Source organism: Erpetoichthys calabaricus, chromosome 1 (genome assembly GCF_900747795.2).
Source record: "Erpetoichthys calabaricus chromosome 1, fErpCal1.3, whole genome shotgun sequence".
NCBI classification, from domain to species: Eukaryota; Metazoa; Chordata; class Cladistia; order Polypteriformes; family Polypteridae; genus Erpetoichthys; species Erpetoichthys calabaricus.
Genome location: NC_041394.2, coordinates 259,382,716 through 259,401,901, shown reverse-complemented (window position 1 = coordinate 259,401,901; position 19,186 = coordinate 259,382,716). Strand labels below are relative to the sequence as shown.

The window sequence follows — 19,186 nt, the reverse complement described above, 5'->3', positions numbered from 1 at the left end:
TAGGGACAATTTATGATCGCCAATGCACCTAACCTACACGTCTTTGGACTGTGGGAGGAAACCGGAGCACCCAGAGGAAACCAGCACAGACACGGGGAGAACATGCAAACTCCATGCATTGAGGACTCGGGAAGCGAACCCAGGTCTCCTTACTGCAAGGCAGCAGCGTTACCTTGTGTCAACTTATTTCTCAGAAAATGTATCAAATAATACAAAAGTATTACACAGTATGATCTATTGTGTCTCATTAAGTTCCCAGTATCAAAGAATAAAAGCATTGTATTTCACTAAAACAGACATTTTTTAATTTAATTTTATTTTAAAAGCTATCTTTGAGAATAATGTTACCAAGATAAATTAACCAGTTTGTCAATTCGTTCAGAACTACTAGAGTTTTGCACTTACCATGGCAGTATAGATACAGGAACAGACAGGAGAGAATACAGAAAAAGTGGTAATCCACACTCTTATGTAGTGAAGAATGTGTAATTTAATCCAGAATGCCAAAGTCCAGGCATTATCCAGCTATTTCTCAGGTTTCGACCTGGAGCCTGCTCACAGCTGCTCTTTTATGCTAAGGTATGGCCTTGACTCCATTCCTTTCAGTTTTGTCCTATTTTGATTTTTACCTGGACTAAGCCCATGGATGCTCACTCTAGACATATTTTGTTTTTGATTTCAGAGAGTTTGACCTTGTATAGAAAATCTGATTTCCTGTTTTTAATGTTAAAGCAGTTTCTCATGGGTATTTCAAATATATCAATTATAATGCTGTATAAAACATAAGGGTGGGCAAAACTATTTGGTGTATGAGCTTTACTCTGCAATACATTAATCTACAGCTTAGCTGTTATCTAGAAGCCTTCTAGTTTCTCTTAGTTTTCAGGAATGTTTAGGCTTTAATGTGTTTAAGAATCAGTTCCAGTCAAGTCTGAAGTTACACTTATATTCTGTCTAGTATACAATCTAAGAAAATTTCTGGGGATTAATGAAAGTGAGTGCTCTTCATTGTTTATGATGTTAAAGGAGTGTTTGAGTACCTGTTTTTTTATTATTATTAATGGACTAGTTCCATTTTACTTACCTAACATATTGCATAAATTCACTACTGAAGAGTATACTGTATTATGATATTAGAGGATATGTTGAGCAGATGGAAAGAGTACTTTGAGAGGCTGATGAATGAAGAGAACGAGAGAGAGAAGAGGTTGGATGATGTGGAGATAGTGAATCAGGAAGTGCAAGGATTAGCAAGGAGGAAGTAAGGACAGCTATAAAGAGGATGAAGAATGGAAAAGCCGTTGGTCCAGATGACATACCTGTGGAAGCATGGAGGTGTTTAGAAGAGATGGCAGTGGAGTTTTTAACCAGATTGTTTAATTGAATCTCGGAAAGTAAGAGGATGCCTAAGGTGTGGAGAGGAAGTGTACTGGTGCAGATATTTAAGAATAAGGTGGATGTGCAGGACTGTAGTAACTACAGGGGGATGAAATTGACGAGCCACAGCATGAAGTTATGGGAAAGAGTAGTGGTAGCTAGGTTAAGAAGTGAGGGGATGATTAGTGAGCAGCAGTATGGTTTCATGCCAAGAAAGATCACCACAGATGCGATGTTTGCTCTGAGGGTGTCGATGGAGAAGTATATAGAAGGCCAGAAGGAGTTGCATTGCGTCTTTGTGGACCTGGAAAAAGCGTATGACAGGGTGTCTCGAGAGGAGTTGTGGTATTGTATGAGGAAGTTGAGAGTGGTAGAGAAGTACATAAGAGTTGTACAGGATATGTACAAGGGAAGTGTAACAGTGGTGAGGTCTGTGGTAGGAGTGACGGATGCATTCAAGATGGAGGTGGGATTACATCAGGGATCGGCTCTGAGCCCTTTCTTATTTGCAATGGTGAAGGACAGGTTGACAGACGAGATTAGACAGGAGTCCCCTTGGACTATGAAGTTTGCTGATGACATTGTGATCTGTAGCGATAGTAGAGAGCAGGCTGAGGAGACCCTGGAGAGGTGGAGATATGCTCTAGAGTGGAGAAGAATGAAGGTCAGTAGGAACAAGACAGAATACATGTTTGTAAATGAGAGGGAGGTCAGTGGAATGGTGAGGATGCAAGGAGTAGAGTTGGCGAAGGTGGATGAGTTTAAATACTTGGGATCAACAGGACAGAGTAATGGGGATGGTGGTAGAGAGGTGAAAAAGAGAGTGCGGGCAGGGTGGAATGGGTGGAGAAGAGTGTCAGGAGTAATTTGTGACAGACGGGTATCAGCAAGAGTGAAAGGGAAGGTCTACAGGATGGTAGTGAGACCAGCTATGTTATATGGGTTGGAGACAGTGGCACTGACCAGAAAGCAGAAGACAGAGCTCGACATAGTAGAGTTAAAGATGCTAAGATTTGCATTGGGTGTGACGAGGATAGATAGGATTAGAAATGAGTACATTAGAGGGTCAGCTCAAGTGGGACGGTTGGGAGACAAAGTCAGAGAGGCGAGATTGCGTTGGTTTGGACTTGTGCAGAGGAGAGATGCTGGGTATATTGGGAGAAGGATGCTAAGGATAGAGCTGCCAGGAAAAAGGAAAAGAGGAAGACCTAAGAGAAGGTTTATGGATGTGGTGAGAGAGGACATGCAGGTGATGGGTGTAACAGATCAAGATGCAGAGGACAGAAAGATATGGAAGAAGATGATCAACTGTGGCAACCCCTAACGGGAGCAGCTGAAAGAAGAAGAAGAAGTTGTGGTTCTAATTAATCAATTAACCCTTTTTGGACTGGAAAATTGTGACATTACTAGGGCAAGTGATAGCTTGGCAGCAACAAAACTATTTATTTTAAGAAGGCCTGTTTTTTGTTTAAAAAAAATAAGGATATAACTCTGTTGAAACTATTATAAATTATTTTGCTCTGTGAATTTTAATAAATTGGAACATCTACATAAACCTTGGTTTAACTGTGTTAAACTATCTTACCAACAAAAAGTGAATGTATATTACACAAATTTCAAAGATCCTATATGAGCTCAAAAAGGGCATTATAATTTTATCTGAATGCATGTTTTAACCCTTTCGGCCCTGACATCCTATTACTAGTACATATACATACAGCCATTTTTGCAAAGCACAGGTACGTTTGCAGTCATTGGAACCAGGCATGCTACTATTATCGAAGACTGGAGGAACTGGCATATTGTCTGCGAAACACAGAAGTGAAAATGGACGCTTCCAGACTGTACGCACCACTTTCAATTTTATTTCTTCAAGAAGATAGAGGTATTTGGCAACTATTGTATAATAATAGTCATATTTTTTGTTTTTTTCATTTTTGAGCTTCCTAGATACCCCAAAGGTAGAATATCTCACAAAATAATTTTTCCCATAAAAACAGAAAATCCAGGGCCGAAAGAGTTAATGCAAGTTTGATAAAATTATCATTATTGGTGGACTTTTTTAACTGTTTGAATCAAGTTTTGTATATTCACAACTTCACAGTTTTTTTTCCCAGCATCATAGTTGTTTTGACATTTATTACCTTTATTTATATATTTGGCAAATTAGAAAATATACCAATAAAACAAGTCAGAAGAAAAAAGAGTGGGGGCTGAATGCAGAGTTTCATGGGTTATTTTTGAAACATACTACAGTATTTTACTTCCAATGTTATTTGCATTTTTTGAATGAGTTGTGTTCTGTTCTAAAGATTTGTTTCCAAATAAATTGAAAGATTTGTTTAATAAAACAGAAGGAAAAGGGGGGAAAATGAAAATGCATATACAAAAATTCAGGAATTATATCTGTGAAACATTAATTTATGAACAAACCACAACATAGAAATAATGACAAGAATTGCCTTTTCTTAAGGACGGAACAAAGCAGAAAGCAAAACAGGGGGAAGAGAGGGCAACTAGGCTTTCTAATAGAAAAAGAGTTGTTGAGGATAGAGCTAGTCCACCTATAAGGCTAACAGGAGGTGATATTTTAACAAGTAAACAGTACTGCCAGGTCATATAATATCGATCACTGTTAACAAGAACAGAAAATTATATTTTCTGGTGCTTTTTGTAAAGCAGTGTATCCCTAGTCCAATGTATGTGCAAAGTTGCAGCATCTTACCTCCAACATCCTAGACTGAGATATCTCATTAGAAGGGCAACAAAAGATAATGCACTAGACTGCTATTACTTTAGAGGGACAGGGTTTGGCACAGCACCAAAGAGATGCAATAAAGTATGAAAGTATACAGTATCTATTTGTAAAATAACAGAAACAGAATTAAAATGAAAGACAAGAATTGGGCCAAGCTGGGGCAGGGTCAAAGTAAACAAGCTAATGTTGCATTGGCCCCCAAACTATAATCACATGTAGAATCTACTGTATATCTGAGACTATGCAAACTGTTCTCACTTTGGTGATATGGATTCTGTTTAAGATCTTAAATTGACCAAAACAGGTTCAACTCTTAACTGTAAAAGTTTCCAGATATGCATGATTGCAGGTGTATACATGTGTGTACCCATTCCATCTTATTTCAATTTAGTTTTAGGAAAACGTACTAAAAGCCAAGAATCAGTTCTTTCAGCTTATTTTCATTAGGAAAGGAGGAGGGCTATATTTCAGTACATTAATTGCTGCTACACATGCCTATGTTCATCTAACTCCACTTTATGATGCCCACACCTAATCTGTAGCTTTCATTATTTCTGAAAACTTAATAATGGGTAATGCATCCTGGCAAAAGTATACCTTTGAAACAGAATTTTACTAGCAGGATACAGCTTATCAGATGTTGAGGCATTGCTTGACCAAAGTCAGTTTAAGCACGTTTCACCACAGAACAAAATGTAATTTCAAATAGAGTAAATTACCTGATCTGTAATTCTCTTGGACATTATTTTCCCCTTTACAATTCTTTTAATACAAAAATTGTGTTTCATTAACTTATAATTTCCCCTCACATAGGTTTTTCTGGTGAGCACCAATAGTTATGCCTTGCACAAATTAGTTTTACTTTCCATACTGAAAATTTTTTAAAAACATTTCAAGAATTTATTAATATTTCATATTATTTATTTTCAACTTACTGAGTTGCCTTTCTGGCCCTGCAGGCCCCGCTCTCCTTTGGCACCTCTAGATCCATTTTTTCCATCTATCCCCTTCTGTCCCTAGAAGAAAACCATTAAGGATATATTATTTCATTAGTATGTACTTGACTGGTGAAACGGTGGCGCAGTGCTAGCGCTGCTGCCTTGCAGTTAGGAGACCCGGGTTTGCTTCCCAGGTCCTCCCTGCGTGGAGTTTGCATGTTCTCCCCGTGTCTGCGTGGGTTTCCTCCGGGTGCTCCAGTTTCCTCCCACAGTCCAAAGACATGCAGATTAGGTTCATTGGTGACCCTAAATTGTCCTGGGTGTGTGTGCCCTGTGGTGGGCTGGCGCCCTGCCTGGGGTTTCTTCCTGCCTTGTGCCCTGGGATTGGCTCCAGGAGACCCCATGACCCTGTGTTAGGATATAATGAGTTGGATAATGGATGGATGGATGTACTTGACTTTATTTATTTCATAACCCAGAGCTACTCTAACCAATATTATTGCAAACTAAATTGAATTATTTTTCTTTTCTTTTCTAAATGCAGTGGGTTTGGAGTGTTCAAGGCCTATACTGGCTGCTTTACTTAGCAAGCAGTTACCCCCAATAGACCAACAGTGGCCAATGCCAGTCCTCAGCAGGGTCCGTTTAATGTTGCCTCTCAGCTTCATCTGCATGTCGTTAGAATGTGGGAGGAGACTGAAAAACTCACAAACTTGACAAAGGCAGGCCCTTTGAATTTAGCACTAAGTATTATGAGAATATTAATTAACATTTCACCAACATTACAGCCGAAATTCAATTACATTATCACAGTTATAAAAGAAGTAATGGCATTTAATAGGAAAGAAAGGAGTAAATACAGACAGGTAGAATAATATATTGGATATATGAGGACAGATTCGATAGATTAGATTAGATTAGGTTAGGTTAGATAAGATATACTGTACTTAATGAATCTCCAAGAGGAAATTCAATATAAATAAGATAAGACAGAGTAGATGAAAATAAAATGATACAGAACCATAAACTTAGCGGCACAGATTCCCAGCTTTAAAAACATTGCAGAGAAAGTAGTTGTTCAGTCTGAACTTAAGTACTAGCATTTAAAGAAGAATAAGACGCATATAATGTGGTGACACAATAAAAGATGAATACGCATAAAGGTGTATTTTAGTGCCTTGGCAAACTTCTAGAAATGTCTGTGGAAACAAGATACACTGTATTCGTCAAGGCCAGGAAAGGATCTGAAATAGTTTGTTGAACACATTTCTATGGTAAAACCATTTGCTTTGGAAGGAATTTCATTTTATATTGTCATGGTCTCAGAAAAAACTCAGAATATTACGGGGTGCAATATTTTTTTTTCTTCTTGGCTGGGCAGTCTACTAGTACAGATTTATTACTTGAGTACTCAACAGTTACACAATTGCAACAGACTCCAGACTGATGATTTGTATTTTAGTCAAAAACACATGTGTGGACACCACTAATTATGTACCTCTATTTGTTTTCGGAAATAATTTTCCAACATTAGCATTTAATGAGGTTGCACATAGCAAAACTGAAAGACTGTGCGCAATGAATGTTACAAGAATAGAGTAAAGCATTTACTGGTATGAACTCAGGCCTGTTCGAAACAGACCCTTGGCATATTTCAGGTTATTAAACACCGGACACAAGCTCTAATATCCCAGTGAAAGAAGTGTATCAGTAATGATAAAGTATGTGCCCATGGCATTGTAAAGAAGACCTTATAATGTAAATGATCCTCAGATGTAGGAGTTCTTGGGACACCAAATTAATTGGAAGAAGAGTTCCGAGCTTTAGTTAACAAAATTGGAATCTCCAAGCCCACAAAATGGAAATAGGGGCAACATCTTATGCTATACTCGATTCCCTTATTATCACAGAGAGGTTTCTGTGGAACTGCTTGACCCCTTAAGGTATAAACTAGAGTTCAAGAATTCATGGACACCTGAAGTCACCAAGGGACGAGTTTTAAAAGAACAGTCCCAGGACTGCTGAAGTAATTCATAAGTAAGCCTGAAAGTGATTGTTGAATTGATCTTAAAGAGCCCTTCAATAGTACTTGGTTGACCATGGAATTGAGAGGATGATGGCTCAATGACAAGAAGAAGAGAAGCCAGTGGTGGTGAAAGTTCTACAGGAAGATGTTATGATGAGTGTTGGTGGTATACAGAGAATGAGAAGTGCTGTAATATTAAGCAAGAAATATTGGGCAGCAAGTTGTTTTTCTTTAGTTTGTATTGGTACTGTATTTACATTTCTGCTGGTTGTCAATGGCTTAGGAACATTCCATAATGTCCACACTTGCTGGAAAAATAGATAGATAGATAGATAGATAGATAGATAGATAGATAGATAGATAGATAGATAGATAGATAGATAGATAGATAGATAGATAGATAGATAGATACTTTATTAATCCCAATGGGAAATAACTAGTTTAAATAGTTTCAAAGCATAATATTTTATGTTGTAATTTCAAACCAATATATTTAGCAATAAAAGTAAAACATTCAGAACATAATTTTAATTTTTAACTAATTTCATTATATATCTACTGTATATATAGAAGCTTTAGATTTTTTTCAGTTGTAAAAATGAATACATACTGACAAATAGCTTACAATATATTGGATTTGACAGCTCCACATGAATGCTGCATAATAATAATAATAGAATAGAAAATGCAATCTATATCTTTTAAATTTGGTAAAAAGTTGTGGTAATTTATAGTGGTTTGAAATGGTGAATTTAAAGCACAGTAAATTGTCTGTAATAACATTTTATTTTTTTTACAAAGAGAATCTTGAACTTTATAATATACACAAAACAGGAGTCTGTGGGGAACTGTGAAAGTTGGATGCCTGTTTATTTATCTCATGGGGTTTAAAACTTTGCAAATGGTCTTACAAGCACAACATTTTCATTTTTCTTTTTACAAAAGGAATCAATACCTCATACTATTTTTTCAGTATGTCATTTTATTAAAACTAATAATATAATGTAATAATGTGCATGCTGATTTAATGGTGCTTACAGGATACTGTAATGCTTAAATGGATCTCTTATTCTTCTATACTGCAAATACCCCATTCAAATACCAATTTATGAGTAATTTAAGAAAATATTTTTTGTGAAATTTACTTTAACTATAATTTTCAAAGTTGTAACTTTTTTGTACAATATACTGTTTAACATTATAAATATTTAAGACTAAATGTCAAAGAACAAATTGTACTATGTGACTAAAAAAAATATACATATAAACATAGTATGTGGGTGTGTAGTTGTGTGACTGTTTATATGGCTGTAAGAATTCTCATTTCCATCTTCTAGTTTATTTATATCTGTACAATTAAATAAACAGAGTGGGTGAAATTTACTAAGTGACATTTGTCATTAGCGTAAAGTATCAGAATTAGGAAAAAAAATCATGAACATCCCTCATATGTCATGAGCTAAGTTTAGCCTATGCAATTAAGTATTCAGATTTGAACATTCACTATGATTTCATTTTTCTTTATGGAAATAAAAAACATCTCTCTACTTTTGGATATTAGCCCCCAAAAGATGGTTAAAGTAAGATGCTATATGGTTTGATAATTATGTAAAAATTGTAGTCTAGTTGACTTCATGAGGAGGTACAAAGGTGATATCTATATGAAGATTTGAACCGGTTTTACTTCTTACCTTGCAGTGAAACATACAAGTCAGCACCTTAAGAGAAAGAGGAAGATTCTGTGCTTATATCTTACTAACTCTTAATGTTTGTTTTTATTGTGGGAGTTGGATGCTACTGAAGCAGTCAGTGACAGATTTCATACAGACTTGTGAATCTGGTGAGAAGTGTACTGTAAAAAAAAACGTATTGAAGCAATTGCAGTAAGAAATTCATTCAAATCTATTTTAAACCTTTTTCATGTCTAGAAAAAGTTAAGTTACGGAAAGACAAAGAGCAGGTAAATTTTGTAAATTAAATCCCTGAAGGAAAGGGTATAAAAAAGTATTTTGTTTAGCAGACTGAATTTAAAACGGTACATCGCTCAGTTAGCTATTGATTTGTCAGTGAAGAATTCTTTAAAAGATATGGGACACAACATTATTTCAGGTCCAATTCAACTCTTAGTCAACACTGAATAGCCTTCGGTCATTTGACATTTGCTGACATAAATGTTTAGGAAGAAATTGATTTTCTGCTGGAAACATAAGAAGTGGTGATAACCAATTAACTCAAATAATTAACTGTTGTCATCTTAAAGATACAACTGTGACATCAGCTGGCCCTTCCACTAGTTCTTTGTGTCTTTAAAATAATCCGCATACAATATTTATTGTCTGTTTATAGTAATATTTACAGTGTTTATCTCCTCAAATGCAATATAACCGAACACACTGAAGTATGTCTACAGCATATCATCCTCTATTCTTGTAAAACATTTTTTGAAGTGTGTATTTTACATTTACTTACAATCTACTTATTCCAATGATAATTATATAAAACCACAGTATTTCTTAACAGAAAGTACTTTTACAACTGGACGAGCCTTGGGGTCATTTAGTGAATGAATGGTACAACGGTTTACAGCTCTGCACCTTGGCTACTAAGAACACTGGTTACTTTTCATTTTCAGACTAACAGCAGAAGCATTGCACAAGAGTCACATTAGTTTTGCAATAAAATAAATATTTTTTGTAAGAATGGCAACAATAGCAACTTACCACATCACCATTTAGGCCTGGTTCACCAGGGTCACCCTGTAAAAACAGAAATAAGTAAGTTTCCCTAGAATATTAATAGCTTAGCAGATGATGAATGAGTTACAAAAATGTCCTTAATTCTGTACAGTATTCACATTATAAAAATGTTTATTTTTGAGCAAGTGATTTAGACAATTGAAGAGTGGTGTAATAGTGTATAGAAATGAACATCTAAAACAGTTACTAAGATGTGATTTTGAGTGGATGTGCTGCTCTTTTACAAATCTTGGCTGTTTGTACTTGTGTCTATTTATCAGACCCTTTCGACAATCCATTATGGAGCGCTTAACAAGCCTATATAAAACATTATTTATTAAAATAAGTGCTCTTAGATACAACTCATGTTTGCTTAAAATCAATAAAAAGCAAAACACATCTACAGAATAATCATTTTTAGTGAAAAAAAATGGAAAAGAAGATGTCTAATGGAATGAGGCGCTTACAAGAAAATATAATTAGCTTCTGTTTAAGAAATGGTTGTAATGAAAACCTTAAGGCAATGTGGCCCTTTACAGACCTGCTTATGTAACTGTAAATACATGTCCCCGAAACAATATTATACTATTTGATGAGCAATGCAAGTTGATTAGTAATTGATTATGCTAGTATAAATTTAATTTAATATATATGAAAAGACTGAACTATTACAGATTTTTCTTCACTACAGCTATTTGCTTATTTATGTGCCATAATGAGAATAACAGTTGTTAGTATATTGAATAATTCTTTTAAGAATAATATTTAAGGAAGCTGCATGGTGAAACAGTGGGTAGCATTGCTACCTCACAGATACAGCTACAGCATCCTGGGTTGTAATCTTGGCCACAGGTACTTAGTGTGTGGACTTTGTACAGTATGTTCCACTGGTGCTACACCTGATGCTACCTGAGCAGACTTTGACAGCTGGAAAACTTCTGTCAGAATATGCAGATTTAAAAAATAAATGACTGGCTGAATGAAGAATCAATACCACTTCAGAAATGTTTTTTTTTTTTTTGAGAAAAAAATGTATGCACAATGTCGTAAATAAAATGGTCAGATGCCTGGATTCTAGTGTGCAAATGCTCTTCTTTAGATCAGTTGCAGTTTATGAGCGAGCTCTTTTAACATATACAGTGATATACCAGAGAAACATTAAGAACATATATTTTGATTGAGTTGTAATAGCAACAAAAGACATTAGTAACACAGTTATGTGTGGTCAAAGCCAAAATGACTGGTTGGTTGTATAGTAGTTTCCTCATTTTAGTAGTATAGAGTGCATTGAAATATTTACTTGCAAGTACACAAGTCTTCCTTTATTTCTAATGAAACTCCATAATACGTACACTACTAATTTCTTAAACGCCTTTAATTTTGAAAAAAAAAAAAAAATTTTCTTGTAACATGTAAAAGTATATTTTCTTTTAAAATGTGCAATCAGTGTTTGCATTCAAAAAAAGAAATTACTTAAAAAGTGTTAACGTATCACAGAGTTTATCTTCTTTGCCCCACCTGAACTGAAGCTAATACTAAAGGACTACCACAAAAAATCTGGAAATTCAAAGTCTGGGATTTCCAGCTTCTACATGCTTCTGTACATTATTTGCTAGAATGAGATGATTTATCTATTGTGCATTGAATCACTTGTTGCAACTAAGAATTCCTTTCAGGAATTAAACATTTTATTTAATTAGAACTCTATAAATATATGTGTATTTTTTGTTTTATTTACCACAACACCATTGTGCAGTTCTATTGGTGTCACCATTTTGGGTCTTTTTGTATACCGTTGATGGCCTATGTGACACTGCATATGGCATTCCGGTATCATAGCTGTTAAACCTGGTGGCTCTACATATACTTTATTTTGCTTTTTGATATTCTTTGTGGTTTCAGACACTAATATTGTTCTTGACCTAGATTCTGCCTAGAAGGTTATTACTTTTTGATCTTTTGATAATAACTTTGTTTTGGCCTTTTGACTTTCTTTTTTTGATCTGCTGAATCATTTCCTAATCCTTTTTTCAACTGGCCTTTCAAAGGCATTTGTATAGCTATAAACTGTCCTTATGGGAACAAGCCTGTTTCTTCTTTAGCAGGCACGACCAATTTCTAGGTATTGCAGGAGACTTGCTAGTTGCTTTTTGCACATCTGGGAATAATAGTCAGTTTCAGTGTGGGTTCATCATATGCCACATAGATTCATAGGTAAAACAAAACATATGGTTACAACTCAAAGAACGGTGCTAAAAACATGAGGATATATCTCCAAGAGTTATGGAGAAACATCTAACACATTTAACAGACCTTCCTCTTTCACATATATAATTTAAAACCATATAAAAAGGCCCTCTCTTAGTACTTACATATAATCTGCTTTGCACACATGAAACAAGTATCCAAATGAAAACAGGGTTATGTTAAAACAAACCTTTTGTCCGGCAGGTCCCCTGACTCCAAATGGTCCCATTGCACCCTTGGTACCTGGTTCACCTTTAAGACCCTTTAAAAACAAAATACTATAAAAGACCAACTAAATCAACTAAAACAAAGCAGAGCATTATGCAGTTGATAATCAACATGCTAAAACATAGTTTGACAAGTGTGAGTCTTTAAAAAAATGAAGGGTTTTTTGCTTCCATGATTTAATGACATTGACTTAAAATTCAGCATAGTGAGCCTTCTTAGATAAAGCAACTGGACCAAAATTGTTATGCTACCTTTTCACCTGAGGGACCATCTTCACCCTTTTCACCTTTGTCTCCATCAAACCCAGGAGGTCCTCTTTCACCCTAAAACAAATAAACCTGTTATTTTAGAAATTGTAGTATAGTGACTAACACTTGTACAAATAGAATGTACTGAAAAAAATACCCCAGCTCCATTTTCAAAGTTCTTTGCTCTGCAACTTTTAATAACTTTTCATACTGTGTCCAGCAGATGGATTTATTTTTGTAATTTGTTGTTGTTCTAGTCATATTGGTATTTTGTATTTTATTGATGCTTAAGTGACATTTTCCTTACTTGAGGTCACAGTCATTTTGAACTACAGATTAGCATGCATACTGTGAGTAAGTCATGACATCACTGTGGATGTATTTTAAAATGTGGAAACACACAGTAGGGATATTTTAAAAAGTGTTGACTTAGGTTACCTCCACAATACAACGTTTCTATTTAAAAATGACTTTTAAGTGTAGAAATAGTGAAAAAGGTTTAAAAAATGTTTTACATATTATGTAGGGCAGGTACATCCCAAAATTTGGAAGTAGTAGGAAATTTAAAAAACTACAGAGGTTTTAAAAGAAATTGAAAAAGAAGTTGCAAAGGAAAAAATGACAATAAGGCATTTAAGACTGATAACTCCAATGCAAATTGTAAGACATATGAGAGCATGAAGGCAATAATTAAGAAGGTTATTAGGGAAGCTAAAAGGCAGTTAGAAAGGAATATTGCAGATAAAGTAAAATATGAAACAGAGATTCACTATTTTAGTAGTAAACGTAGAGTCAACGAGGAGGTGAAGTGCATCAGGAACACTAAGGCTCATTTAAAAAATACAGAGTGAAATAGTGAATGCTCTAATCTTGCATTTTTCTGAAGTGAAGTCTTTACATGTGAGACACCTCCCTGCAGTAACAGGGACTACTAAGGAGGTAATGAGTGATTTGGAAATTACAGAGTGAGATGTGCTGCTAAGATTAAATGAGCTAAAATCTACCAAATAACCAGGACCAGATAATATTTATCCTCAAGTACATAAAGATGTTAGTGAAAAAATGTAAAAACCCTTGACACCTGTTTTTAGGAAGTCACTCCACACTGGAGAAATTTCGAAGGACTGGGGAATGGCAAATATTATCTCATTATACAACAAGTGTGATAGGGCAGATCCAAGCAACATAGATCAGTAAGTTTAAGGAAAAGATTGAGCAACACATGACAAGAACAGGAGCTTTGATGAACAGTCAGCAAGGGTTTAGGGAGGTCAGTGAGGGAGGTCGTATTTTACTAACTTGCTGCAAAACTATATGACAAGAGTGGAGCAAATGATATTACAGTGGAACCTCTAGATACGAGTTTAATTCGTTCCAGAACTGAGCTTGTATAGCGAATTTCTCGTATCTAGAACAAACTTCCCCATTGAAAATAATGGAAATCCAGTTAATCCGTTCTGCACCCCAAATATATTAACATAATAATCAATTTTCCTAACAAATAACACTGATAAATTATATATACTGTAGTCTACCTTTAATAAATAACACTGGTAAATAATATAACTGATTATTAAAAGAATCAAAACAGGTGTCCAAAGTGCAGTAGAGCATTTAATAAATCTTTAAATAAATAATCCTTAAAACAGTTGTGAAGTGGAGGTTTAAAATACACAAGAATAACAATCCTTTAACACGAGGTTAAAACGTCAAAAGGATGCCGTCTTTAAAAAACAGATGACAATCCCCGGTGCTTCTTCTCTGTTAGCATCTCACCTGCTTCTCCCATGCGGGCTCTGCAACAGGCGAGACACTCTTAATGCAGCTGACCTTCTCTACACCGTCCTGCTTCAGCTGTTTGGCTCGCCTGTTCAGCTCACTGTTCAGCTACACGCGAGCCTGCACTCACTCGCCCGCCTGCCCCCCCACCCCCTCTCTCTCTCTCTCTCTCTCTCTCTCTCTCTCTCTCTCTCTCCTCTCTTTTCTTTTACTTTTTCTCCCCCTTAACCGGCTCGCGCTTCTCTATATATGCGGGGAGGACATGGCAGCTGCAGCCCATCAGCCACAGGAACAATCATGGATGTGGGCAGTTTCCCACCTGTGCACTTAAGTGAGAAACGCAGACACCGCAGATCGCGGCTCGCAACTGCTACCACGCCCCCTCGCTAAGCCGCGAGCTATACCCACAGCCAATGCTCGCATTTAGATCTGAATTTTTCGCTCATACTTTCCTCGTATTTTGAATTTCTCGTATACAGAGGTGATCGTATCTCGAGGTTCCACTGTATTTACCTTGACTTTCAGTAAGCATTTGATTAGGTCCCACATGAGAGGCTGGGCATCAGACTATAAGCAGTGGGAGCTCAGGGTGTAGTGTGTGAATGGGTGAAGAGTGGGCTAAAACCCAACAAGAAGTGAGGTATGGTGCGAGGATCCTTGTCAGAAATGGATGAAGTTAAGAGTGGTGTCTCTCGGGGACAATGCTAGGGCTGTTGGTATTTTTAATATATATATACACTGTAAATAATTTGGATAGTTATAAATAATAAACTGGTTAATTTTGCAGATGATACCAAACTAAATGAATTGGCACATAACCTATAATCCATTGAATCATTACAGAGGGTCTTGGACAGCATAGGGGCTTGGGAAGATAAATAAATGTAAAGTATTGCACATAGGAAGTAAGAATATTAGATTTGAATACAAAAATGGGACATCTGTAACATGAAAGTACACCTTATAAGAAGTATTTAGGAGTCGTAGTGGACTTATCACTATCAACTTCCAGACTGTATTCAGAAGCCAATGAGAAGGCTATCAGGATGTTAGTTTATATGGCATAATGGGTAGAGTACAAGTCCATGGAGATTATCTTCAAGCTTTATAACACATTAGTGTACTGAGTGCAGTTTAAGTCTCTGGGTTACAAAAATGATATAGCAGCACTGGAGAAAGTGCAGAGAAGAAGGACTAGACTGACTGCAGGGAATGAGTTATGAGGAAAGATTAAAAGCAAGAAGGGGGTTGATCTTTTTTTTAGGCGTAAGCACTATAAATCTGTTCAGATAGGCCAGTTTACATATTCTTTTCTTGTATCAGCATGTGCATGTGCAAGTGCTTACTCCTAAAAAAAAAAAAAAAAAAAGTTCTGTCAAAATAAGGGACTCTTTCTCATTCTTGACGTGAATCATCTTTAAATGAACTGCTGCCAATGAGGAATAATAGAAATCACCGCGCTGCTTTCTATCTATGATGAACTAACGTTTTATGGGGTGAAAATAATGATCGCCCCTGACAGATACACTTAATCAGTAGTGTGTGCGACCCATGATTTGTGAGTTTGAGTGTGTGTGTGTGTGCATGTGTGGGTGTGTGTCTGTGTGCGTGTGCATGTGTGTGGTTTTGTCAGTTTTACTGTAAAAACAGTTAAACACCCGCCATTTGTGAAGCAGGGATATTCTGATCATTCTGATCCCTGATAAACATTTAGAAGAAACAGCACTATTCCAGTGTTTTCCTCCATAACATCCTTTCAGCAAACAGGACTAATGTCCTTGATGAAACAGATCGCCCTTTAATGAAATGCTGCCAATACGGAATAACAGAAATCACCGGGTGGCTTTCGGTCAATGATAAACCAGCGTCTGTTGAGGTACTGCGGTTGCTATCAATGCTTCCTGGTAACTCAGCTTTTGAGAAGAATCTGTTTCATGGGGTGAAAAAATAATCACCTTTTGACAGATACATAGTATGTGCGACACACGATTTGTGAGTTTGAGTGTTTGTGTTGTGTGCGTGTACCTGCTTGTTTGTGGTTTTGTCAGTTTTACTATAAAAAACAGTTAAACGTCAGTTATTTGTGAAGCGGGAATATTCTGGTCATTTTGATCCCTGATCAACATTTAAAAGAAACAGAGCAACTCAAGTGTTTTCCTCCATAGCATCCTTTCAGCAAATGGGACTAAGTTCCTTGCTGAAGCAGATCGCCCTTTAATGAAATGCTTGCAATACGGAATAAGAGATATCACCAGGTGGCTTTCGGTCAATGACAAACCAGCATCTCATGAGGTGAAAAAATGGGACGTACTGCGGTTGTGATCAATGCTTTCCGGTAACTCGGCTTTTGAGAAGACTCTGTCATGGGAGGGACAAGAGGGAGCGAGTTAGGCGGGTGCATTGAGCCGGGGCGGGACGGAGCGGGGCGAGGAGGCAGGTGTTTGTGCGAGTGTTTTAAATAATGAAAGGATAAAAAGTGCTTTGAAATCGAGGACCCCCAACCAAGAGGGCTTACGAAACAAAACACGACAGACAGGCATATGCTACTTGTATAAAATACATGCAATAATGAACAATATTGAAGCAGCGATGAAGCGAAAGGGAGACGCTAAATTTGGGTGGCCGCTTTGTGCCTGCCCGTAAATCCCAACCGATGTATATATCGGAACAGATCTATCTGAACCAATATATATATCTGAATGGATGTATCTGAACCGATGTATATATCTAAACCAATCTATTTAAACCAATATATATATCTAAACCAATGTATATCAACCAATATATATATCCAACCAAAGTATATATTTGAACGGATGTATTCCAACCGATGTATATATCTGAACGGATGTATCTTAACCAATGTATATATATCAGAACGGATCTATGCAAACCGATGCATATATCTCAACCAATGTATCCCAACCAATGTATGTATCTGAACCGATATATTTATCTGAATGGATGTATTAAAACCAATGTATATATTCAAACCAATATATCCGAACCGATATATATATCTGAACCAATGTATATATTTATGAACCAATCTTTTTTTCCTGAACAGCCCCTCATAATATATATGGTATAATCCACTGGAAATGGCCAATAATTAATTAAAAAAATTAAATCTTTATTTTTACTGGGCAGACTGCCTCTATTGGGTGTGCAAGTCAAGATGTTTATTTATTACTATGGTGTTGAGAATAAGTAAACCTAATTGTAGTTGTGTCAAAGAGAAGCATATGGAAATTGGTATACTGCATGCATGCAGACACACAAGTTAAGAAAGCTGCGGTAATGGTCTTATGGTTTTATTATTTTACTCTCATGCTAGATACCTGAGGAGTTAACAGTCCAGTCTTGTATTAACTGTATATGCTTACTGAAGTCAGCATCATTTTAGAAATAGAATGTTAGATTTGTCAGCATTAAAAGGTTTTGTCTGTCACTTGTGTGCATGCCATGTACAGTAAATGGAATGAATGTGTTTTTATTATCACTTAAATGTTAAATGAAAATATGAATTATGATCACAAAAACATACATACATAAGAAATAACTAGACATCTGAGACTCTTTACCTATTACCTTATATGTATTACCTTACATGTTGGGTGCATGCTGGAAAATGAGGACTGATTGCGTTATGCAATCTAAAACTGAATTTATTACTGCTACCTATCATTTGGCTGACACCTTTATACAAGGCAACCTACAACATTTGAGATGTGTTAGTAGCAGGATTTGAACCCTCAACCTTACAGTTTCCAGTCCAAAGCCTTACCCACTACACCACACTTACATATGTTTTGCTTCAAGCCAGTGTTGAAGATCTTTGTATGTCCACATATAAATGTAATATGTGTTTTAAAATTATAAATGATATTAAAGCTTCTTTTTGGTGCAGCTTATCAGAATGAGAAATGTTCTGCCAATGGAGGCAGTAGAGACGAATCCTGAAGTCTGTACCAGAAAGAAATGTCAGTTGAATACCACACACACCCTACAAAGATTTTTTCACCCATAGTATTGTGAAATTACACTTTATTCAGTGATGTTACTCCTTTTTTTTTTCTATAAGAAGAACAGAGGTGAACTTTTCTTACCGGATCTCCCTTGTTGCCTTTATATCCCTGAGGCCCTGTGATGGTGAGTGCACTGCCCTGATGTTGAAATAATACATTTAAGATTAATAAATAATATGTCTGCTGGCAAACAAAGTGCTAAAGAAACAACAACAACTTATTATCACAAAAAATGTTTTAAAAATCATTTCACATTTTACAATTGTTGAACTTTATAATGTTAAATTTACCTTTTCACCCTTGTTTCCTACCAACCCTCGATCTCCCTGTAATAACAATTATGTTATTGTTAATCTCTTAGAAATAATTAATGGCTGCAAAAAATTCTGAAGAATACAAAGAGCTTGACCTCTTAATTTAACATGTACAAAAAATAAATCTGATAAATGTAATTATTTTCAGTTGTTTTTACAGTGTTGGGTGGTCTTTTAAGAAACTACAGGTCAGGTCAGGTTAGGTTGGGGAACATGCACCAGTACAGTGCGTTGCCACACACACCAAACAAAGAAACAGCTTGGGATCCTGGTTTGCAAGCCCCTAGGCAGACACGCGGTCCAGTACCACCCTCCGGAAATGACCCTCTATCTGCCACAGCCATGTGTTACATTAGCGTCCCCTTGGCCTGGTCCAGCTACTTGGTTCCTCAACAATGAGGACCCTGTGAGTCGGATCATCCATTCGGAAACTACACGTTTAAAATTATTTGGATGACCCAAACCTCAACAGAAGCCATAGGGTAACTGATAGTGGGGAGAATAATTT

The 19,186-nt window shown here is 36.3% G+C and overlaps 1 protein-coding gene across 1 annotated transcript in view; it reads right to left on the bottom strand.

Annotated features, from left to right (window-relative positions):
• col7a1l (collagen type VII alpha 1-like) overlaps positions 1–19,186 on the bottom strand; it is a 548,766-nt gene that overhangs the window by 83,885 nt on the left and 445,695 nt on the right. Inside the window, exons 91-96 of the mRNA XM_051929632.1 lie at positions 18,655–18,690; positions 18,446–18,502; positions 12,561–12,632; positions 12,272–12,343; positions 9,820–9,855; positions 5,071–5,151 (exon numbers count right to left, since the gene is read on the bottom strand). Coding sequence (XP_051785592.1) covers positions 5,071–5,151; positions 9,820–9,855; positions 12,272–12,343; positions 12,561–12,632; positions 18,446–18,502; positions 18,655–18,690 — 354 coding nt within the window. The remainder of the gene's footprint in view (positions 1–5,070; positions 5,152–9,819; positions 9,856–12,271; positions 12,344–12,560; positions 12,633–18,445; positions 18,503–18,654; positions 18,691–19,186) is intronic.